Source organism: Mus musculus, chromosome 15 (assembly GCF_000001635.26).
Source record: "Mus musculus strain C57BL/6J chromosome 15, GRCm38.p6 C57BL/6J".
In the NCBI taxonomy this organism is placed as follows: domain Eukaryota; kingdom Metazoa; phylum Chordata; class Mammalia; order Rodentia; family Muridae; genus Mus; species Mus musculus.
In genome coordinates this window covers 63855357-63880460 of record NC_000081.6, presented here as the reverse complement: position 1 = coordinate 63880460, position 25104 = coordinate 63855357, and the positions used below count along the sequence as shown (strand labels likewise).

The following is a 25104-nucleotide window of genomic DNA, read 5'->3' as shown; positions in this document are numbered from 1 at the left end:
TACACGTGGTGGCTCATGGGTGCTGCAAAACTCTCCACTTCTTTCTGCTTCCCCAATCCTACTGTGAGTGGGGGTTGGTGGGTGGGCGAAGGCATTAATACCACCATCCTTAGCCATTACACTCCGTAGGAGCACCCACCCCATTCCTGCCTCTAGATCTGCCAAGCCACAGCTATTGCTTCTATCCTGAAGCCCACTTCCCACCACGTCTTCCCACCAACGCCCCCACCCCTTCCACCTATAGTCCTTTCTTGGGAGACTAGATCCATCAATGCAAATACCAACCTTTTTAAAACATCAAATCTGTCTGTATCCACTCCTGATCTTACAGACTTACAGTCATTCCTTATAGGACCCTCATACCTGGCTCCTTCCAGGGTTGCGTTTTTTAAAGTGCTAATCTATGTTCACAGAATTACAAACTGCTTCTGTAGTTTGTCAAAGACTACACCCCATTTTCATTTTCCTTTGCATTCGGGGAGCCACACCTGAAATATAAAGTTTCACCTTGAACCCTCAGTTTCCTCCACCCAACTGCAAAGCAGATTTAAGCCTAGGTATAAAAGATAACATAGCACTCCTTTCAGAAGGGGTGGGGGCGATACCCTGAGCAAACTTTCTTCCAGCTGCATTTTCCGTTTACAGGAAAACTCTTAAATATCTAAGGTGCATGCTGTCTGCAGGGAAGTGAGTGTCCCTATTTTGCCTCTCTGGATGGTTAACTGTACTCATGTACTCAGTGTGTGATTATTTTGTATGTATATATGCAGCTGTTTGTTGTGTGTGCTAATGGGAGAATTTTTTTTTCCTATCTAAATTAACTAGGCCACCAAAGCTCAGGATTCTATATCCACCCCCACCTTCTTCAACCATATGCAACAGAATTAATACATCGTAGTCTTCCTCATCTTATAAAATGTCTGGAAAAAAAGAGAAATGAGAAGGAAAGGCCATGACTGCTCCTAGGTATGGGAGAGGTATTTATTGTAGATATGAGGGAGAGCATGGCCAAAGGCATTAACATCTGGGAGAGTGTAGAGTGGACATGACCCTGAACCATGTCAGGAGAGGGCAGGGATGAGAGAGAGGGGATGCCAGGTGCAGCAGCTAAGAGAAAAAAGGTAGAAAATGGGCAGGGAGACAAAATGGATGAATTATATAGGGAAGTTCCTCTGGGGAAGTGGGGGTGGTAAGCCAGCCATACTCTAACAGGTAAGGATGCTGGGGAAACCTGGCACCCAAGTCTATATTGATATGTTAAATAGTCATTTAAGACTTACAACTTCTATCCAAATTTTTAATTTCCCACATCTGGTGAAACTTTTCTTTATGTAGAAGTCTTGTTATATCCCCTGAACTTGAGCCCTTCTGCCTTCCTTTTCTAGGATTCTTTTTTATTTCTCTGTGTAGCCCTGGCCATTTTACTCTGTGGACCAGGCTGATCTCCAACTCAAAGGAATGTGCAGTCTCTGTCTCCTGAGTACTGGTATTAAAGGAGACACAGGAACTCATTTTCTTTACAGTCAGACTGAGACAGGCCCAAACACCACATCGCACTTGTGATGGCCATGGCCAGGTGTCGACTTGACTATATCTGGAATGAACTACAATCCGGAAATGGAAGCCACACCTGGGCTCCAGATCTTGAGGCTGCAAGACACAGGCTTTACATCCAGACTGAGAGGCACAGTGACTATGATAAGCTTAGGCCCATGCCAAGATGGTACATGCCTTTAATCCCAGGAAACTGAGGCAAAGACATTTTTGATTTTAAGGCCAGCCTGGCACAGAGCAAATTCCAAGTAAAGAAGAGGTTGGGTCCAGGGGAGGTTATCCACACCTTTAATCTGGGCCACACCTTCTGCGGGAGGCCTATATAAGGACAATGAGAGAAGGAAGGTTGCTTGTTTGCCTGCTTGCACTTCCTTGCTGGCACTTCGGTTGTTACCTACTTCTTCTGGATTCTAGTTTATACAGAAGACCAGCTGAAACACCTAGAGGTATGGGACTGAGGCACTACTAGATCCTTGGACTTCCCACTCACAGGTGCCTATGTTGGGTTAGTTGGACAGAAGACTGTAAGTCATTCCTATAATTTCCCTTAAGTTCTGTGACTCTAGAGAACCCTGACTAACACACCACTGATGGAACCTTTAAAGCTGGATCCCTGGATCTTCTCAGTGAAAATGGGTAATATTTATTCTCTCAGTAGATGCTGTTAACTTGGACCGTGTGTGTTAAGCTGATGTCTGAATATTTTAAGATTTTTACTTTTCTTATTTTTAAGTCATATATCTGTGCATATATGTCTCTGTAGGTATGCATACATGAGGGCCTGAGGAGGCTGGAAGATAGCATTCAATTCCTTGGAGCTGGAGTTACAGGTGACTGGCTGTAAACCACCCAGTGAAAATGCTGGGATCTGAACACTGGTTCTCTGCAAAGCATCAAATGCTCTTAATCACTGAACCGTCTCTTCAGCCCCCAGCTGTCTTAATTCTATCCATTCGCATTTGCAGGTTAGCTGCTCCTGCCATAGTTAGTTCCAGCTGCCAACTTGACACAGTCTAGAGTTATCTGAGGGAATCTCAGCTGGGAGATTGCCAAGATCGGATTGGCCTGTGACCACCTCAGTGACCAATTCTGCTGACTGATGATTGATGTGGAATTCACCCAGTGGGAGGTACCATCCCTACACAGAGCATGAGGCAGTGAGAGAGCCAGTAAGCAGCATTTCTCTATGGTTCTCGCATCCAGGTTCTTCCATGAGTCCCTGACTGACTTCCCTCAAAGACAGTTATGACCTGGGAGTGTAAGATGAACTAAATCCTTCCCTCGACATGCTTGTAGCCATGGTGGTTATCCCAGCAACAGAAAGCAAACTAGGAAACGACATTCACCTTCAATATCTGAAAGCCAGCAACGGTACAGACCCCAAACCCTTCTTTTTTAAAATTTATATTTAATTTTTTTGAGCATTTCACATGAGTACTTTATTTTCTCTGTCTTCAACTTCCTCTCTTCCTTCTCCAACTTTTCCTGTGTTCAGCGCTCCCTGTAAAGTTCATGAATTCTTCTTTAATTATTGTTGTACACGTGCCCACATATTTATACATAAATGCAGTCTGCTGAGTTCCTTTTGTGTTGCCTCTATGTGCATATGCTTGGGGTTGAGCACTTGGGATTGGATGACCTATCAGCTGTTTGACCCTGTAGAAGACTGATTCTCCTCTCAGCAGTCACTATTTGTTTATAGATCTCCCTGTATGCTTAGGGCTTTGTGATATTTTCCACAGCAGGCAACTACACTGCAGTGCCAGCTTGTGTTGTTACTGGGTAGGTCTTTTTTAGGTGACTCTAATTTTGAGATTTTATGAATACAGCTATCGTGTCATTTCTTGGTGACAGCAATCTCACAGCAGATTTCCAGATCCTCTGGCTCTTACAGTCGTTCCATTCCCTCTTCCATGATGTTCCCTGAGCCTCTGGTGTAGGGGTTATTTTATAGATTTGTCATCCATAGGTGGGCAATGCATAGTTGATTGGTCTCTGCATTTTGATGAGTTGCACATTTCTGTAATGGTGCCTGTCTCAGTCATTGTCCTTTTGCTGTGAAGAGACACCATGATCAAGGCAATTTTTATGGAAGTATTTAACTGGGCCTTGCCTAAAGTTTCAGAGAGTTAGTCCATTATCATGGTGGGGAACATGGTGGTATGCGGGCAGGCATGATGCTGCAGAAATAGCTGAGAGTTTTTCATTGGGATTCACAGGCAGTGGGGGCAAGGGTGTAGAGAGGGGGTGGCTGGTATAAGATTTAAAGCCCACTGCCAGTGACACACCTCTTTCTAAAGGACACACCTACTGAACATTGGGCTGCACTCCTAAGATTTCCCAAACAGATTAGCAACTGGGGACTAAGCATGCAAATTCATGAACCCTTGGGGGTTGTGCTTATTCAAACTCCCACAGTCTCTCCTGAATAAAGTTTTTTTGATGATGGTCAAGAGCTATGCTTATCTGTGAGTAAAAGGGTAAGTATGTAGAACCAGTTAATACTGGTTTAGGAAAGTGGAAGAAGTTGGGTTTGCTTTAGGGTCCATGATGCAATCAGCCACAGGAAGTTGGCTAGGTTTATAGTAGCAGGCATGAATTCTCTCCTCCTGAGCAGGCCTTAAATTAGGAGGTTGTTGGTTGTCACAAAGATATAAATGCCACTAATATACCTTTGGGCATATCTTGCCATGATGGTCATTATTGTCATTTAATGGCTTTTCAGCTTGATATTATTATTGATTGCTTTCTTGATTTCCTCCTTGGTGGGAGTAAGGAAGCAGGCAGCTTCGAGTTCAGTTCCAGCTCAGCTCCTCCAAGTCCTGTGTCTGAAGTGTGTGCTATCTCCAACCACAGAGTCTTCAAGTTCTGAGAGGCAAGCAAGGGAGAATCTAAGTCCCAATTTCAGTTGGAAACAACCAAGTTGATTCAATGTCCATCTCCTAGGTAACCTTAGAGTCTCATTTCTTGAGTGGATAATGTTAGTTAGTCAGATAGTATCAGACTTGGAGGCTATTGAGGGAAGACCATTTCCTTGTGGAGTCTGCCTACTTTCTTTGATACCAGGGACCTTCTTACTCATTCTCCTGCCCTATGACACTTACTGACTTCTATTAGTAAATATGCCTGCTTCATAGGCCCTAGCTTAAAAGGGGTGGCTTTCTATCCTCTCTCTCTCTCTCTCTCTCTCTCTCTTTCTCTCTCTCTCTCTCTCTCTCCCTCTCCTCTCCCTCTCTCTTTTTCAAGGCAGGGTTGCTCTGTATAGCCCTGGCTGTCCTGGAACTCACATTGTAGACCAGGCTGGCCTCGAACTCAGAAATCCATCTGCCTCTGCTTCCCAAGTGCTGGGATCAAAGGCGTGCACCACCACGCCTGGCTCCTCTATCCTGTCTTTTAAACTGTCTAACCGCTTTTGGATCCCAGAAACCAAAATCTTTTATTGAGGTTATTACCAAGAGACATGTTGACAGTATCTGCCTCCAAAATCTCTGGTCCTAGAAATTGCCCCAAGATTCCCTGAGAGGGTGCTACTCTTACCCAGCCAGATAAAGCTGTGAAAAAAATCAACTGAGTTCCCTTCTCCACCCAGTTGAGTTGTAATAATTCTCACCAAATTCACAGGGAACCCTTTTTCCAGGTAGGTAAAGGCAGCTGCTTGGCTTCAGAATTGGAGAGGGAGGTTTGAGAATTGAGGGAGCTGTTCACACACTTCCAACCACCAGCATTACTGTTAGTATCACTCCACCATGGTGAGGAAGCAGCTCACCTGTACCCCAGTCCCTGGCCCTCCCAGGGGTTCTTCATTCATGCAATTTATGTGCCTTCATCTTTGGAATATTGATGCCTCTTGTCTTCTGATCTTCTCTCTCTCTCTCTCTCTCTCTCTCTCTCTCTCTCTCTCTCTCTCTCTCTTACTGGGTTCAACAAGACGAGTTTTTGTTTTTTTAAGTGTGAAGTAAAGCTCTCTACCTTCTTATGAGAGCAAGGTAGGTTTCAGATACAGTTGAACAGAAACAGGTATGAACTTCCCTGTTAAACCCACAAGTTTGGACCTACTCCTAAATGTCTGTTTTCTTTCTTAGACTTAACTTCTTTTAGAAAGTGGGTTATATAGGTATAGTATTAAAACCATCTTAACTTCATAGTTAAGTTGTGTTCACAGTTTAGGTCCTCCCACCCTGTATGTGTATGTGTGTGTGTGTGTATTTTGTGTGTGTGTATGTGGGGGGTATTTGTGGCTATGTTTCACTGTGTCACCATGACTGGTTTGGAACTCACCTTGTAGAACCCCACTGGCTTTAACCTTGCAGAGCTCTTCCCAAGTCTACCATTGTCTCTAAGTGCTGGGATTAATGGTATGTGCTATTACATTACCTAGGAAGTTCTTTGGTATTTTGAATTATGCTCTCGTGAATATTTATACCTAAATATTTGTTATCTTTGATTATTTTCTTAAGGCATGTTTGTATATGATGAATTAAAAGCTCGTGATATTAACTTTCTAGGTAATTTTGGTACATACTACTACTAACAGAAATATTGTCATGGTTTGTTTCTATCAATATTTGTAGGAGAGACATTGTCATTATATCTTTGGTGGCAAGAATAAACAAACAAACAAACAAACAAACAAACAAATTTTGGGGGCTAGAGAATGGCTCAGTGGTTAAGAGCACAGACTGCTCTTCCAGAGGTTCTGAGTTCAATTCCCAGCAACCACATAGTGGTTCACAACCATCTGTAATGGGATCCAATGCCCTCTTCTGCTGTGTCTGAAGACAGCAACAGTGTACTCACATACATAAAACAAATAAATCTTTTTTAAAAAATCACCTTAAAAGATAAATTACATTAAAAAAAACCAAACATTTCTTAATGAAAATGTAACTAGAATGTCCAAATGATTTCTTGTGATTTCTAGTGAGTTTCAAGTTTTAAAAATGTTAACTTGATTTTGTTTTCTCTAGTGAATTAATGTTTTGGTGCTTAACTTGTTTGTGAAGTTAAGTTCTGTACTTAAATGGAGCTGAAATAAACATTCCCTTCATGGACTTGCTTCCTGTCAGACATTGGTTACAGCACAACCTTGAACCCTCCTATTGCAGACCTAAAGCCACATGTCACACCCAGCACTTCCAATCACTGTTAATCACAAGTCAGACTTTTTCAGCTGTTTTTATTTGTGAAGAGAGAGAGAGAGACAGAGAGAGAGAGAGACAGAGACAGAGGGAGAGACACAGACAGAGAGAGATGAAGAGAGAGAGAGAGAGAGGGAGAGAGAGAGAGAGAGAGAGAGAGAGAGAGAGAGAGAGAGAGAGAGAGAGAGAGAGAGAGATTGCTAAGAATCCTCCCTCCTCTGAGCCAGGAGAGACTTACAGGCACACCTGCCAATGCTCTCTGATGCTGAGTCTTTTGGATGGTGGCTTTGAACACTGGTTCTGAGCTCAGAGCTTAATTCCTGGAGAACAGAGTTCATCCCCGAGCTTACCTGGCCAGAATACTGCATTGAAAATTGACTCGGACCTGCTAAAAGGAAGGAGACATAGTAAAGAGAATCACGTTGATTTGGTCCTGGAGTTCGTACAAGTTATACTTGGATTAGAAGGTCCAAGGACTAAGGAGCCACATTCATTTGCACTTTCTCTAGAGGAGATAACACAGCTTCTGCCTGGTAAGTGCTGATGGGGATGAGGGGGTGAAAGAGGAGAGAAGGCTGTGTGCTCAGAGACAGAGTCCTGCAGGCTGGTTTGGGGAATGAGCTGATGGGTTTTCCTAAGTCATGCATGTAACCTGCAGGGAAGGACACATTTCCTAAGTTCTCCATAAGAGAATTAGTGGAGAGCTCATGAGAGTGTGGAAGGGCAATGGCTGGTCTCTGACACATCTCTGTACATGTTTGGTGCTGGGGACATATTTGAAATGGTCCCATGAGGACTCTTTTACAATTGTTGACAGTTCCATCTCACTAAATTCATATCATTCAAACTATGTTATCATTGGAAATCTCGTTCTTTTCTGTAAAGAGAAGGATTTAAGCAGATTAATCTTACTTAGATTTTTCTGCAGAGTATTGTTAACATATCCAAGTTCCTGAATATCTACAACCAAAGTTTTGATTTCTACCCATACCCCTTTGCCTTAAAACATTTTCTCTCCATGACAGTTTCTACTATCCTGTGCTGGTATGTATGATTAATCTTTCCCTGGCTTTCAAAATCAATGTGCTGAGATATGAATGCATGTCCTTTCTCTTCTTGTAAATGACAGTCAGGGAAACGGCACCAACTCCATAACGTTGCTCTAGGGATCCTGAGGTCCTCTGCACTCCTCCCCTTTGCCATGTTTTGCACAAAACCCATCATTAATTTTTTAAAATTCTGTAGCAATCTTGACTTTTCACCCTAGTGTAAGCTGCATATATGTCTTATTTGAATATTGCTATGAATATCCTCAGAAATAATTATATACTTTGCTGCTCGAATATATGTATATATATGTACACACACACACACACACACACACACACACACATATATATATATATATTCTCAAGACAGGGTTTTTCTGTGTAATAGAGCCCTGGCTGTCCTCATTTTGTAGACCAGGGTGGCCTAGAATTTACACAGATCTGCCTGCCTCTTCCTTCCAAGTGCTGGGGTTAAAGGTGTTGCCACGAAGCCGGGCATGGAATTTTTATATCAAGAAATTGTGTGTGTTTTATACATATATAATTGGTAATGCAATTGGCCTTATGGATTCTTGGATCCCACAGCTTTGGAATAAACTGACCATTGGCTAAACATATTCAGAAAAAGGCTCGGAGAGATGGTTCACCAGGTATAGCACTTGCGGTGCATTATGTGGTAAAAAATTTTCTCCCCTTCTCCCCAGAGAAAGGGTTTCTCTGTGTAGTTTTACCTGTCCTGGAACTCACTCTGTAGACCAGGCTGGCATCAAATTTAGAGATCCACCTAGCCTGCCTCCCAAGTACTGGGATCAAGGGCAGTAGATTTTACTGCCCCTAAAAGGATCAGACTTCTATTCCTAGGAACCCATATAGAACCCAGTGGGAAAGGTGCCAGCCTGTAATCTCAGTATGCAGGAGGTATAGATAGGAGATCTCTGGGGCAAGCTGATTAGCCAGACTAGCAGCAGTGGGGAGCTCCAGGGTCAGCAATAGACTTTGCCTCAATATAGAAGGTGGATAGTGATTGACCAAGTCACTCAGTGCCAACCAAAGGCTCCACATGCTCACATGTGGATGAGCATTCATAGAAATATGTGCCCTTGAACACCCAAATGTGCCTACATACATGCATACATGCACACACAACACACATATATGTATGTTAAAAAAGGAAAATATTTAGGGGCTGGAGAGATGGTTCAGCAGCCAAGAGCACTTGATGCTCCTCCAAAGGACCCCAGTTCAGTTCCCAGCGCAGATGATGCTGTCAGAATGCACAGGGCTCAAGCGACTGCCCTTCTGAACCCCTGTGTCAAAATTAGTCTCTCCTCCATTAAGTCGTTTATGTCAGGTACTTTTTTCATAGCAACTTAAAAACAGTTACAATAGCCTTTTAATTATTCTAGAGACAGCTTAAATGTTACCAGGAGTGGTCATATACAGATTTTTATATCTATTCAGAGCCTGGAACACCGAACTAAATAGATGTATGACTATATGGTTGGAAAATGTTATCTATAATATTTAATATTGAGGTAAAATACATAGCATGTGCTCTGCCTTCAACAGAGAATAGATCCAAACCTTCCTCGCAGATCTGTAGTTCCCTCATCTGTGCACAGGAAACACTAAGGTGATTGCCTAAAAATGCCCTTCTCTCTCCCTCTCTACAGAACTTTCTCTGGGAGAGCACTGTTCACTCTCTGGGTCTCGGAGTGTTTGAGATAATTCATAGGTAGAATCATGTGTGTGTGAGGTCTTGACTGACATATAGTTCGGCATCCTCAAGATTTATCAAATTATTGCATGTTGTAGAATTTCTTTTCCTTTAAGGCTGGTAATAGTCCACAGTAAGATGTCACATTTTTCTCATTCTGTTAACAGATATTTAGATTGTTTCTACATTTTGGCCTTTGTGAATAGTCTGCCATGAACGTGAGTTGCTACTGTGTTGCTGAGATATTATCTTCAATTCTTTTCTTTTTTTAAATTTTATTTTTATGTGTGGGAGTACATGGTCACTGTCGTCAGACACACCAGAAGAGGCCATCAGATCTCATTACAGATGGCTATGAGCCACCATGTATGTGGTTACTGGGAATTGAACTCAGGCCCTCTGCAAGAGCAGGCAGTGCTCTTAACCACTTAGCCATCTCTCCAGCCGTCAATTCTATCCTTAAGATTTTTTTTCTCAGAAACCTGGTTTATTTTCTGTAGAAGATATAATATTTTAAATTCTCTCAGTGTACCTAATTCCATTTTTAACATTAATACCAACAGTCATAATGTTTATGTAAATGTGTAACAGCATCCTGGGAGATATAATACCTCATTGTGATGTTGCTTAACATTTTTTTTATGATGAGTGGTGACATTTGTCCTTCTGTATACTTATTGGTTATTTGTATTCCTTTTTTGGTAGCACTGGGTCTTGAACCCAGGTCCTTATGTGTGCTAGGGAAGGTTTCGAATCCACTAGACAAGTAACTGATCGCATTTATTATTTAGAGCAATGTCTATCCAAGTCATCAGCCCTCTGATTTCTCCTTTTTCTATTTATTATTTTAAATTAGCATAAAATAATGGGTCTTATTATAGCATTCTCACAGAGCATAGTATATACTTCATCATGTTCAACCCATTACCATTTCTTGTTCTCCTGACCTACCCCAAAGCCCCTATCTTTCTGAAAAGTAGTCGTTTCTTATTTCATAATTTGTATGTACATATTTTATATATGTATATTTAATGTATATATATATGTATATATATATATATATATATATATATATATATATATATATATATATATATATATATATATATAAACTATAGTATATGTGTACCAGAGAGACATGGGATATCTGTGTCTCTGAGTTTAGTCTATTTCATTTGGCTTGATGAGCCTGAATTCCATCCATTTTCCTGTACTTGGTGCAATTTCACAGTTTATGAATGAATAAAATGCAATCATGTATATATACCACATTTTCTTTCTCCATTCATCTTTTAACAAATCATTTATTTTTATGTGTATGGATGTCTTACCTGCAAGTATGTCTGTATAGCACATATGTGCCTGGTGCCTGATGAGGTCCCCTGGAAATGCAATTACAGATGGTTGTGAGCCACCATGTAAGAGCTGGATCCTATGGAAGAGCTGTCAGTACTGTTAACCTCTGAGCCACCTCTCCAGCCCCTGCCCCCATTCATCTTCTGGTGGGCACTACTAGGTTTAGCCTGTCTTCTGGCTTTTTGGAATAGTCCTGGGCTAACTTGGATGTATATATTTCTGCTGTGTGCTGACTTGGGAGTTCTCTCACACATCGCTGGCTTATGACAAAAACATCAGGAATCATTGAGAATCAGTTACACTCTCTCTTTTCCCAGCTGAACTTTGTGCTTCCTTCTATCCTAGCAACATGGGCTACAGTTTTGACCGGGCTAGCAAGGATGTGGTTAAAAAGCTTCAAGGAAGAGATCTGAGGCCTGTGGAATGCTTGTCAGATGCAACCAAATTCCGCCTATTTCACATACTCCAGGAGACTCCTCGATCAGGTTGGGAAACTGAAGATATTCCAGTTGGATTTACCCTTCTGGATCTCTTGGAGCCCAACTTTCCTGTTCCAGGTATTGTCAGTCAAGGGGCAGAGTAATGTGAAGATCAGTATTTTCAATGGTGCAGCTTCCCAGGTTCCTTGAGGTGCTCAGACAGGAAGCTATTGAACCATTCTGCTTAAAGGCAAAGGACAAGGAAGGCTCTTTAGGAATCCACTCATCCATGCTTTTGTAGACCAGGCTGGCATTGAACTGAGAAGTCCACCTGCCTCTGCCTCCCGAGTAAGAGCCTCTTTAAATAGAGCTATGATACCCATCTTCCTAAAACTTGTTCAAAGTTGCATAGTTCAAACTGGTAAGTCTGGTTATGATCTAGACTGAGGTCAGTCTATCCTCAAGTGCCAGGTGCTTTTCTATTTCAACAACATACCCTGGGACTGGATTCTCTGCTCAGAAAGGTGTTCCCCAGGGACTGCTAGACACTGAATAAATGATGCTTTTCTTTCTTAGGATGAAGACCATGCTTGCATGGGTTCCAGAGTTTGCCCTCTGTGATAATTTACATTTCAGATACTGATTATTAGCTAGCTTCTTGATTAAGATTTAAATGAGGAGAAGAACTAGCCTTATTTTTCCCATTCTCCAGAATAGCTGTTCCACAGTGAACTCTGAGCTGAACTTGTGTGCCTTTTCTTCTTCAGAGCCTGAAGTGTCTGCTCCCAAGCCCTTCATACATGTCCAATCAACGGACCTGGAGGCTAACTTGAATGTCGCAGACATTGCAAGAGGAGGTGTAGGGTATGTTGGGTACGGTGGATACAACATCGAGGTTCAGAGTACAAGCATCCCAAATCCAAAACTGGAAATTCTTCAAAACAGGCAAGGCCACTGGGGATAAAAGGCTGGCTCAGCCAAGTTTCAGGCTGTGTTCTTATAGGCAGAGGCAGCAAGCAGGTTCTGTTGCTGGGGTGGATGACAATTTAGTTTATTTTACTTAAAAAAAATCATTGAAATAATGACATCATATTGCCCACTAAGAATACCCATTAGGGTAAAATTAGCCATTACTGTTCTATTACTGTGATGGGAGCAGAAAGACAAGACAGACAGACAAAGGTTCTGATATACTAGAACTTTCTGTTCATTGTATGGAGGATGAGCATGCAATGAGAAAGAAATCAGTAGAAGTGAAGGTTAGAATATTGATTAAAATATGCCAAAGATTGTAACAATCACTTTAAACAATCAATGTCCCAATACTTAGGAGTTTAGATTGACTTCTTGTCACATCTCCTGATATATAATTTAGTGTTTCATGTGCAGCGTTTTGGTGTGATATATGCATATAAGTCAGTAACATATCATCACTGCTTCTGGTAACCATTGTTAAAAAGTTTTATTATGCCATCCTTTGGGCTGACCATAGGGTCCCCAATGAAGGAGCTAGAGAAAGGACCTAAGGAGCTGAAGGGGTTTGCAGTCCCATAGAAGGAACAACAATATGAACTAGCCAGTATCCCCAGAGCTCCCTGAGACTAAACTACCAACTAAAGAGCATGCATGGTGGGACTCATGGCTCCAGCTGCATATGTAGCAGAGGATGGCCTAGTTGTACATCAATGGGAGGAGAGGCCCTTTGTCCTATGAAGGCTCAATACCCCAGTGTAGGTGAATGCCAGGGCCAGGAAGTGGGAGTGGGTGGTTTGGTGACCAGGGGTAGGGGATAGGGGATAGGAAGAGAGTTTTTTTTTTTTTGGAGGGAAAACCAGGAAAGGGGATAAAGAAATGTAAATAAAGAAAATATCCAATAAAAATAAAGGAAAAAAAGAAACTGAATAAAAAGTTTTATTACATTTATTATTTACTCTATGTGTTTATGTATGTATGTGTGTGTGTACATGCCATGGCTCACATGTGGAAGTCAGAGGACAACTTGCAGGAGTCAGATCTCTCCTTCTGCTGTGTGTGTCTAAGAATCAGACTCAGGTCCTCAGGGTCTGCAGCAACCACCCCTACCTGCTCAGCCATTTTGCCAGCTCAGTAACTGCTATTTTTATGGCAAGAACATACATAGCCTACAGTCTTAGCAGATTTCAAGCACGTGTACCATGTTATCAACTTCAACCATGTGTTTTTCTGGGAATATAAATTCATGTCCTCACACTCACATGGACAGCTCTTTATTGACTGAGGAACGTCCCCAGCCTGAAACTGATTCAATCTCTTGCGTTTTTAAAGGCTGTCTCACATTTTTCTGTTTGTTTGTTCATCATTTGGTCTCTGTTTCTATAAAATTAGTCATTTGGATCTTTTTTGATTCTCCTTTACATCTTCAGGAAACTGTTGGATAAGTTGCCCACATTTATGAAGTTTTGCCGGATGGAAAGGAAGAACCTGTATGTGGTGACAGAGGCTTATGAAGTGTCCAAGGATACTATGCTGACAGGCTTAAGCAGTGTCAATCTTTTAGTTAAAGGGTTCTTCAAACAGCTTTTCAAGGTACAACAAGATGGGGACAAGAAAGCTAGTTCAGCTAGTGTACTCTTGCTTCTTAGGGGATTCTGGGGATCGCTTTCCAGGGGTCACAAGGATGGGGTCATTATTTTCCACTGCTCATTTGTAGTCTATGCTTAATGTTAGTCCTGGTCTTGCATTATATTCTAATGCCCTTGTTTATAATGCTTTAATACATAGGATCAGCAAATATTGATAAATTCTATACTAGATGTTATTATATAGTACCATGTTTTGGTTTGAGTAAACAGTAGACACTGTAAAAACAGAAATGTAAGGATTCTGCATTATTTACACACACCAGTTTCATTGCTAGAAAAACACAGGAACATCTTTACTAAACTGTACCTGTTAATCTATGTTCTATGATCATCTGATAACACATATTTTTTGAGATGTGATCTTATATAGCCTAGATTGCCTTCAACTGACTATGGAGCTAAGACTGGCCTTGAACTCCTGATCCTCCTGCTTCCATTTTCCAAATGTTGGGATTGCAGATATATCTCACATGCCTTGCTGTGGTAATAAATATTTGAAGGGGCAAGATTTAAATAATTTGATTTACATGATCTATGACCAAGTCTCATATGCAGGCAGGCTTGTCAAAATAATAGCTGATTTCTCTATGGTGACTGTAAAACCAAGAAGAGCACAAATTAATATACTTCAAGCCCTAAAAGAAAACAAATGCCAGCCTGGACTATTATACCCAGCAGAACTGTCAGTCATAATCAAAGGGGAACATAAACCTTTCTATGGTAAAGCATGTGAAAGAACTTATGACCACCAGGCTAGCCCTACCGAGGAGACTAAAAAGAATAATTCTCCATGAAGAAATGGGTAAAAATGTACAAGCAGTGATAGCAAAAACTAACATTAAGTCAGTGATTAAACAAAAGATCACAAACACCATAAAAGTAAACAAAATGACAGAAATCAATACACTTTGAACATTAGTTGTTTAAACTCCCTAATCAAAGGACACACATTAGCAGTCTAGATTTAAAAAAAAAAAAAAAAAAACAAACCAAGCCCAATTTTCTGTCTCCAAGGAACATACCTCAACCACCAAAAATAGAAACCTTTGTTGGGGTGCAAGTCAGACAAAGATATTCAAAGCAAAAGAGAAGTAGACAGACATGAGTTGCCATAGTAAAATCTAATGAAATAGACTTTAATCCAAAAATAATCAGAAAGAATGTCAGTTCACATAGATCAAGAGAACAGGCCAACACAAAGACATTATAATCCTAAATATATGTGGTGGTTTGAATATGCTTGTCCCAGGGAGTGGTACTATTAGGAGGCATGGCCTTGTTGGAGTAGGTGTGGCCTTGTTTTGAGGAAGTGGGTCACTATTTGTGTGGGCTTTGAGACTCTCCTCCTAGCTGCCTGGAAGATAGTCTTCTCTTGGCGGCCTTTGGTCAAGATATAGTACTTTAGGCCCCTTCAAGTCCATGTCTGCCTGGTTGCTGCCATCCATCCTTCTATTATGTTAGTGGACTAAACCTTTGAATCTGTAAACCAGCATTAACTAAATAATTGCCTGTATAAGAGTTGCCTTGGGCATGGTGTCTCTTTACAGAAATGGAAACCCTAACCAAGACATCATATTTCCACCAAGGATGGGTACACTCAGCTTCATAAAACAAACATTTGTATATGTAAAGGAACATAGACGTACATCTTAATGAATGGAGAGTGACAATGTGACAATAACACAATGGAATTCTATTCACCTGCAAAGATGTGTGAAACTATGAAACTTTCAGGAAAATGTGTGTACTGGAAATATTAATCCTGAATGAGGCACCCCAGACTCAGAAAGACAGATGCTTCATGTCCTGTCTCAGACCCTGCGAGGCTGCTGAGTTCAGTAGGTGGTACCTCTAGGGTCCCAAAGAGATGATGAGTAACAGGACAGAAGATACAGAAGACATCACATGGACTGATAGAGACAAGCTCTGGAATGAGGAGAAGCAGCCTCCCCCAACAGCTAGCTGAGAATACAGGTCTATGTAGAAACCCAGATGTGAATATGGGTAAATCAGAGTGAAACCTCAACATTAGGAGGAGGCAATAAATCATATACCTAGTTTGGAAAACTCAAGACGTTGCAATAGGGCTGCGGCTATGGCTCAGTTGTAAATACTAGGCTGGTACCCATGGTGCTCTGAATTCAATCTCTAGGCCTCTGTAGGCACACCTCCCACGTTTCAATGTAGGCAAATATTGTCATACAAGGGAGAGGAGCAGTAACTGGACATGGGGACCAGGAAGGGGGGGGAGAAGGAAGGGACTGCTAGTATTTTCTCTTGAGCTTTCTACATTTATTTGGCTTTTAAATTACACACATACATTTTTTTTTTGGATTAAAGTAAACATTTTTAATGGTTTTATGAGTCAAAGAACTACAAGTCCCTAGGAATGTTTTGTCTCCCCAGGTTCGAGGCAAGGCGGGAAGGTCGGAAAAGTATTCAATACCTATCCCAAAGGGTTCGGTGTTGGCCTATAAGAAGCAGCAACTTGTCATTGAGAATAACACTTGTGGTGAGCAGCAGTGGGGGCCTGGTGGGGATGGGGTGTCCAAAGATGTGTACCTCTTCTGACTACAGGCCAGGAGCACTCCTCACTGTCCCAGGCACATGCCCTACCTTCAGTCACCTCTAGGCATGGCCATCCTCATATACTTCTAGCTGTAGTTGCAGAGGTAGCTTCCTGAATAGGAAGGGATCTGACTTGGAGTGTCCAAATGGAGGTATTTTTAGCTGGGTGAAGTCCAGGCTAATCCCAGGCATCTCTGGGCATTCATCTCTAGCCATTCAAGGTCCTGCTTCTCTCAGAAGCCCAATAGGGAGCTGCCAAGTTCACCAGGTGACCCATAACTCCACATTAAAGCTCCTTAAAAATAACAGAAGCACAACACAACTGAAGCTGTAGACTGAATGCCTTAATGTAGTACAGAATTTTCTCCACGAGATGTACCACTGCCCAATACACACACCACACACAACATACACACATCACCCTCACCCATACCCATACATTCAGACTTTGCCATGGGGTGTAAGTGTTGTGTTAAGCATGGATGAACATGTTTGTGAGCTGAGTGCCAGAACATGAGTAGGTCTTAGAGCCCCAAGTTATTCCTCAGTGTAGCAGGCAGCTCCTCAGAGAGGAGGGGACACACACACACAACCACACACACACACACACACACACACACACACACACACACACACACACACACCCTACTCCTGCAGTATCTATCTTGTAGATTAATCCCCTAGTTATCAGCAACAGTCAAGGCAGCTGGGCTCTCTAATTTAGCATGCACAGTTAGTGGCTGATGGCTTCTAGAGAAATTGTTGGTATCCTTATAGCACCTAGGACTGAATCATAGGGTGGAAAATGGGAACAAGGTTGGAGATGCCTATTAAATTCCTTACTGTTGCAGATCATGGTAAGTGATAAGTGTTTTTATTTACAGAGGGGAAAGAAAATGAACCCTTTACTCAAAATATTAATAACAAGACAAAATAAACTGTGATTAGATAAGATGTTGTACCCAGAGACTCAAGGCCATGCTTGTGGAGGCTGAATGCAGGGTGGGTTGGGGGAGGGAATTAGGGTGCGGGTAGGTGTATGGGTGCGAATTGGGGTCGGGGTGGAGTGTTCCTGGAGGATAGACTCTAAAGGTTGATGTGTACATGGAAGAGAGGAAGTGAGGACACTCAGGGGAGCTGACTAGGTGGGTGAGAGGAGGCAATAATGGGAGGGGGCTCTGGGATGAAGGGTTCTGACGGTGCAGAGCCCAGTTATTGTCCGGTCAGGCAAAGTGTTGGTGAACCTAAGCGATGAAGACAGATTGGAGCCGGATGTATTATAGGTCACTTCCTCTACCTCCTTTCTTCATGTCAGCTTGGGAGAGAAACAACACTGTGGTTTCCCCTTCTACAGGTGAAGGCCAGTATTCTCAGGAGTTTCTGGCCAGCGATATGGCAACTATTAAGTCATTTTTGGACTGTTATGAGGATAACTTTGTGCTTGCTACTCAACACATTGAATGCGTGCTTGCCAGTCAACACATTGTCCCTGTTGGTTCCCTTCCATGTCTGATTGTATAAACAAAATGCAGTGTGTGCCACCTACATTTAGTTCACACGTTAAATGTTGTCATCTTTGTTTCCTCTACACGTTCATTTCATGGGTCAAGTGCTTGAATTTTGTTGTTAGGCACGTTTAGACCTCAGCACAGCTCCATGAACGTGAATGCAAAACAATTCGAGATCACCAGATTGAGCATAAAGAAGGCCAGCTAGTAACTGAAGGCTAACAAGAGACCTGTTTGACAGGACAGGAGCAAAACAGTCTGCTTCACCTCACGGAGTATTTATTTGCTTGTTTTTACTTTGTGTGTATTTGTGTTTTGTCTGCATGTAAGCTTCCCAAACAAATGCAGTGTCCGAGGAGGCCAGAAGAGGGCGCTGCTGTATGGGCTCTAGAACTGAATTCTGATTCTTTGTAAGAGCTGCAAGACTCTCTCCAGCTCTCATGGAGTAATTCTTGAATGTCAGAGGGTGTAATGTCACCTAAAGTGCTCATTTAAGATGCCAGTTTCAGGCAAGTGAGATGGATTAGCTGGGGAAGGTGCCTGCTACCAGGCCTCATGACGAGCTCTCTCTCCATGCCCCTCATGTTGGAAGAAAATAACTGACTTCCAACGTTGGCCCTGGCCTCTGTATGTGTCCAAGGCACACACGCATGTGTACACAGTAAGTAAGCAAACATAATACAATGCAGGTTTCAGGGCACCTGTGAAAGGATCTGGTTTACAGACTGGTGCTCAGGTTGACAGTTGTCCCTGGTGTTTGGCTTGGGAGTCACTACATGGCATGTGGGAAGAACTCTAGCAGGTGTAACCTCACCTCACCTCACTTGAGTTTCTTTTCTGTCCAGTCATTCTCCCTTCTGCTACTAAGAAGAAGATGACCTTTCCAGGCACACCTAAGTACGCTTCTGCTTCCGAACCCACTGAGATTTATAGAACAGAATTACAAGGTGAAAAGCAAGGATGGATAGAGGGGGGAGGGGTAGGAAAATGGGGGAGGACATAAGGGATATAAGGACAAACACTAATTTTTGGGGGGCCAACATATTATCTCTTTCTAGGTTTGTGGATAAATGACATCGAACCAATTGGTGAGTGTGTCTGGTGGGGTTGGGGTTGGAGATCTGGGTGATGCTACTGGGCTCAGCCCTAGCCCTGGCTCTGGTTCCTGGAGTATGGGGAAGTTCATGGAAGGCCAATGTGGTGAAGGCATAGACTGGGTGTGGGGCAGGAGGTACGATATGGTAGGAGAGACTCTCCAATGTGTGTCTCAAGAACAAATTGAGGATGAAGAAAGGTAACAGCTTGCGTTTTTCTTTCTAGGAAGAATCCAGGAGCCCGCCCATCTAGGTGAGTGTGAGTGTGTGTGTGCGTGTGCGTGTGTGTGTGTTTAAAAGAGGAAATCTGGGCTTCTAATGGGAAACCATTGGCTCAGAACTCAAATGATAACTTTCTTTGGAATTCAGAATTCGGAGGCCTTCTTCCACATTCTTTTCAGTTAGTTCAATTCATGCATGCACACTTGTGTGCACTGAGGGTCACTGAGGACAAACTGGGAAGCAGACATTGCTCCAGCGTGGGGAATGTGAAAGAATCAGAGAGATGTGCTTTGGTGCTTCCACGGTGGTACCCTCCCACTGTCCCGGCTCACCCATAGGACAAGTGGCAGAACCAGAACGCCCTCAAATGTACTGCTTGGCTAATTCTTTATAGATTTCAGAGATACTGACCAATAAGTGTGGCTATTATGTGGCAGGTGCCCGAGAATCACAAACACATTGACCCCTCACCACATCCCCATTTATCACACATGGAAGCTGATCCATGAACACTGGGGATGGCCGTTACCAGAGCCCAACAGTATGTTTCATTCCTGACATATCCCAGAAATGAATACTTGGTCATTTCTCTCCCAACACTTGCAATAACCAGTGTTTAGATTTCCATCTCTACTCCCAGCGCTGTGTCCCCTCCTTTCAGAGTGCTAATGCTTCCTTGTTTCTAGCTCCATGATAGTCCCCCCCCCACTCCCGGTGGGGGGTGGGGGTGCATGGGAACTCAAGCAGGCTGTCAATTGAGACATTTTTAGCTGCTGGAAAATGATACCATCCCAGGGATATTTAATTGAAGAATGTCTCTCACTTTCTGATTGGTGTTGCTCTCTGCGAGCAGATTTCAAGTGCCTACAATATGAAGTTTCTGAACAAACACGACTACTGCCTGAACTCTCAAAGGATGTTCAAGAAGTTGTGTTGTCCAGTTTCCTGTCCATGCTCTATGAAGGTGACAGGAACGTTCTGCATGACCTGATGAAAATGGTGAGAGTTCCATAGCTGCCTAGAGATGATCAAACCTGTAACAGTCAGTTTGGGAGACAGGGATGCTAAGACATCAGGGAGGAGGTATGTATATGATGCTGACGACACTGAGAAAGATGTCAAAGGTGGGGATTTCAGCTCCATGCACCATGTGGAGGGCTAGAGAGTATGTATGGCCTACTAGTTCTGCTCCCCACGGAGAGGTACTTAACTCCTCTGGAAATAGCACATTACACGAGAATAATTTTGAGCCAGATATGGGAAGCTGAAGTTACTTGAAGGAAGGTTGAAAGTTCAGGGTCTTCCTGAGCTACCAGGTGAGTTCAAAGATGGGTTGGGCAACAGCCTGAGACCCTGTCACATGAATGAAGAAAAAGAAGGGTAAAAGGAGCCAGGGTGTAGCTTGGTGATAATGTACTTGTTCAGCATGTAGAAAGCCATCTAGTCCCCAGCACTGGAAATGATGTTATTAACAGAACGCCTGTCTCCTGTAGCTGGAGTTGAGTCAGTTGGGGCATATGGATGGCCCAGGTGGCAAAATCCTGGATGAGCTTCGAAAGGATTCTAGCAACCCATGTGTTGACCTAAAGGACCTCATTCTTTATCTCCTTCAAGCGCTGATGGGTAAGAATGATTTCAGGGGGAGTGTGGGGTGAGTCCTCATGTTTGTCCTCGTAGGGCTGTGTCAGAGGCCACCTCCCCAAAGCCTTTGGATTATCATGACCATTCGCACATCATCCTTCTCTCTAATGCCAGCAAGGCTCAGAGTGATAACAGTGCATGGACCACAGATGTAGTCTGAGGTCTAGAAAGTGAGCAGTCGCCAATCCCTTAACACATCCTTGTAGGAAGCTGGTTCCTGCTTCAGACCTTAGAATTTTCAGCTCCAGGTCATGTCACTTATGAGCCTGGAGCCCATCTCAAGGCCTGGAGACCTTTCTTGAGCAGTGCATTTGACCTTCAAGTCCAATGGGGAGATATTCCTGTGTCTCAGAGTTTTCCTCTCATTGGGTTCATGGTAAGAACAAAATACATTTTCCTTCCCCCAGTGCTCAGTGATAGCCAACTCAATCTGCTGGCCCGGTCTGTGGAGATGCGGCTCCTCCCGCACCAAGTAGAGCTGGTAAGAAACTGCTAGGGGCTGGCTGTCCAGGGAGGGGGAAGAGAGACAGCAGGAACAGAAAGAACATTCTAGAAGAGATCAATGAGGTTTCTACAAGGGGAGTCAGGAACCCTCTGGGGAGCAGGCAGGTTGGGTTCCACCATATCAGGAGCATCTCTGCAGTTATGGAAGCCTTGGAAGTGAGGCCCATTAGGTCTAAGTTAGCCATCTAGGAAGGCATCTTTGTAGGAAGTAAAGGGATACAAATCAGTCTCACCGTTTGATTACAGTTACTACTTGCAAATCGCCTTTTCTCTCCCTTATATGTTTCTCTCTAAATACCAAAGCATGTAGAGCCATATGCATACATGTGTGCACACACAGGCAGATGATACTCTTGTGCACTGTAGGCTCTATTATTGCCATGTTGTAGGTAAGGAGCCAATGCTTAGTGCTTCAGGTCTTGCTCATTAGGTCTTTATCCTGTGTTTCTCCTGGGTGTTGGGACAGATCTTACCCTGGGGTCAGAGCCTGGTTTGCCCAATCTGATAATTTTTGTTCTAGGTAACGAGCATCCTACAGCCAAACTTCAAGTATCCCTGGAACATTCCCTTCACAGTCCAGCCTCAGCTTCTTGCCCCACTCCAGGGTGAGGGCTTGGCCATTACTTATGAATTGCTGGAGGAGTGTGGTCTGAAGATGGAGCTGAATAATCCCAGGTCAACTTGGGATTTGGAAGCCAAGATGCCCTTGTCTGCTCTCTATGGAAGCCTGTCATTTTTACAGCAACTTCAGAAGGCTAACTCTTCCTTCAAGCCCAGCCTCCGACCTGGATACATTTGATATATTGCACCATGGCATACACAAGAGTCGTGATTTGAGTGCATGTTTTAGGCCAGTGGGAATAAAGATGCTATGGCTCCTTTTTTTAAAAAAGTATTATTGATTCACAATTATACAAATAATATACTTGGATCAGATTGTACCTACCCCCATTGTTTCTTTTAATCCACCACTTCCAAGTCCCCCTTTTCCTCAACAACTTCTCATTCAACATTTGTCTGTTTGTTTGATGCTATGCTACGTTTAATTAGGGTTGTTTGCATAAGTGTGTGATTATTCATTTGAGCAAGGGTAGCCTTCCAGAGGCTACCTCCTGCCAGCAGCATTGAGAGTCTGTAGGTGTTTTAGGGAGGGTGAGGTTCTCCTCCATTCTTGTGGAATGTTGGTGGGCTCGGGTTTGCTTGGTCTTGTGAGGGTACCCATTGCCACTTTGAGTTTATGGGTTTAGCTATTCCATATCCTTACCACGTCTAGGAAACAGGATGTTGTTATCTGTCAAAAATACTTAAATGGTATGTTAAATAAAGATTTACACATTTTCTCTATATAAAAGGATATATATTTTAGTTTTCCTTAATTGTGTGCATTTTGAGTTGTTCTGGGTGAAAGGTACTGGCGTCAGTAACTTTGAAATGCATCAGAAATAAATTGGGATGTTTTAGGTAAGTAGTCAATAGTATGATTACTTAATACTTTTGTAGGCACCCTTACTTATTTTTCCCCTTCCCCCCTTCTGTGTTTATTTCCCTTCCCCTCTTAATCAGAGCTCCCTCTTTTCCCCATTCCCCCCTTGGATCACTTGCACCCTGCCATTTCCCTCTGTGTCACTCTCCTACTGCTACCCCACCCCCTGCCGCATACCCCATGGCCCCTTTTACTCCCCTGGTTTCTATACTGGCTCCAGGACAGACATGTACTCTCATATGAAGATTTGGCACCGGGAGGCTCAAGTGAGAGAGAACATGCAGTGTTTGTCTGTCTGGTCTGAGTTATCTCACTCAATGATTTTTTTCTACTTCTATCCATTTGCCTTCAAATTCCATGAGTTTATTTTTCTTTACAGCTAAATAGTATTTCATACTGTGTATATACCACATATTTCATACTGTGTATATACCACATATTTCATATTGTGTATATACCACATATTTCATACTGTCTATATACCACATATCATTATCCATTCATCAGTTGAAGGACATTTCGGATGTTTCTGTTTCTTTTCTTCTGGATATGTATTTTTGAATTGATTATTTAGGAATCTCATAGCATGCACCCCAATGGTGCCTACCTCCCAGCCTTCCCATGTCCACCCCTTCCTCTGTAACTCCTTCCCCAAAGGAAAAAAAGAAAAAAGCCAAGCCATCCTGTGTTGTCTATATATTCACTGGAACATGGTCAAATTCTTAGTGGTCAGACCGCCCCACCCTCCCACCACCCAAAAGTCTTTCTTTGCTTTTGTCCACACCAGAAGTCTTCAACTGATAGAACCCTATGGCTGCCAGCGAGGTGCAGGGCTGGATATTCCACACCTAAGCCACTGCTTGCCTCAGTGTGTTGTGGGCCAGTGAGAGGTGGGGCCAAACCTTCTGAGTGGGGGCTGTGTGTGATATATGTATCATCATCATGGTATGAGCCAAGAGGAGTGAGGCCAACTCTCCTGTGCCCTGACAAGTGTTGGCTAGCAAGGGGTGGAGCCAACTCTCCAGTGGGGTCAGGGCCAGCTCCAGGGGACACACACACACATACAACTCTGCAGTGAGGGGCAGTAGAGCTGGCTCTGGAGCATCCATGGATATTAACATGACTTCAGGTGGCAGAACATCTGTATCCACTTTAGTGGCAACAAGTACCACAAATATCAACACAGCCCTTGGCTGTGGTATCAGGACCACCAACTCACACAAAGCTCTGAGCAGCTTCAGGGGCCATGAGCTTCAACGTGGCCTCCTCAGGGAGCTACATTTACCATTCACATCAGGATGGCACCTGAGGGAGTAAAGCCCCAGGACATCCCAGCAGCCCAGATGTCATGGATCTCAGGCTTCACAGAGTCCTGGGGCAGCAGCACAGGCCACAGTCACTGACACAGTCTCTTCAAGGACCATGGTGGTTTTTTGAGGAGGTCCAATTCAGCAAGTGAACCTTTCTTCATCTCAAGCTTCCATCCTTGCCCAGAGCCAGGGCGATCCCTCCTGCAGCCAGGCAGCAGGTTCAGGGGCTAAGTCTGCATCTGCAGAAGCTCACACCCCGCCACGCCCCCCTGCCATTGAGCAATGACAGCACATCATCTTAGCCCTCTCTCTTACCTGTTACCACCATCGCGTTTCCAGTTCCACCTCCGTCCACGCTGTATACACTGCTCAATTTTTCTACCTTTCCTACATCTCCAGAGGTGGGAAAAGAACCCCTGGTGGTGGGTTTACCAATAGACTAGCATTGCATCAGAGCATTCACCTGGCTCCATTCTCAGGGGTAAATGCTGCCTGGCTCCCACCATCTTTTTAAGTATGCATTCCTTTTTGTTTTGTGTCAATGTAACTTGGCGGATGTGTTCCCCTGGCTTTTCTTGTTTTCCTTTTGTATTAAAAGTCTGGTGTTCCTTTGGACAAAATACATTCATATCCAGCACACTCTCTCGTGTCTGTGTCTGTTTGTCAATTTTGGCTGATTCCATGCACACGTGCAGGAACCCTGATTCCCAGGATTGAGGGGGGCCAACTGAGCCCTGTCCATGACAGAATGATGCCTGAACAGGGACCCTCGGACAGGTAAGACTTTATCTCTTTTTCTCCTTTTTCTTCTTTACTTCTCAGGCACAAAGGCTGTCCTAGCTTTCTCTCCAAGGGCTGCTAGACTCCTCTGTTTCTGGGACCCCTGGTTCTGAGGCTCTAGCTCTCATCCTCTAGGCTGG

The 25104-nt window shown here is 43.3% G+C and overlaps 1 protein-coding gene across 19 annotated transcripts; it reads left to right on the top strand.

The window, feature by feature from the left end:
* The first annotated feature begins 1881 nt into the window (after positions 1-1881).
* On the top strand, positions 1882-22856 carry Gsdmc3 (gasdermin C3). 19 transcript variants are annotated; one of them, XM_017316647.2, is made up of 14 exons: positions 1882-2000; positions 2318-2384; positions 2758-2925; positions 11160-11371; positions 12001-12178; positions 13636-13798; positions 16261-16366; positions 18776-18877; positions 18989-19018; positions 19251-19277; positions 20100-20245; positions 20740-20869; positions 21295-21368; positions 21912-22856. In XM_017316647.2, exons 4-14 carry the CDS (start codon positions 11164-11166, stop codon positions 22188-22190), a joined length of 1443 nt encoding a protein of 480 aa, XP_017172136.1. In that variant the 5' UTR covers positions 1882-2000; positions 2318-2384; positions 2758-2925; positions 11160-11163; the 3' UTR covers positions 22191-22856. The 19 variants fall into 19 exon arrangements, with proteins under 19 accessions (XP_017172136.1, XP_017172132.1, XP_017172134.1 ...); XM_017316643.2 differs by having other exon boundaries at positions 2520-2925; XM_017316645.2 differs by having other exon boundaries at positions 1882-2190.
* The last annotated feature ends 2248 nt before the right edge of the window (positions 22857-25104 follow it).

What these genes read in the sequence shown, in the direction of transcription:
- Gsdmc3 (XM_017316650.2), top strand. Translation starts at nt 11,164, where the DNA reads ATGGGCTACAGTTTTGACCGGGCTAGCAAGGATGTGGTTAAAAAGCTT. An exon ending in GCCCAACTTTCCTGTTCCAG is followed by an intron (nt 11,372 to 12,000) that starts GTATTGTCAGTC and finishes TTTCTTCTTCAG; the next exon opens with AGCCTGAAGTGTCTGCTCCC. An exon ending in TCTCCTTCAAGCGCTGATGG is followed by an intron (nt 20,870 to 21,294) that starts GTAAGAATGATT and finishes TCCTTCCCCCAG; the next exon opens with TGCTCAGTGATAGCCAACTC.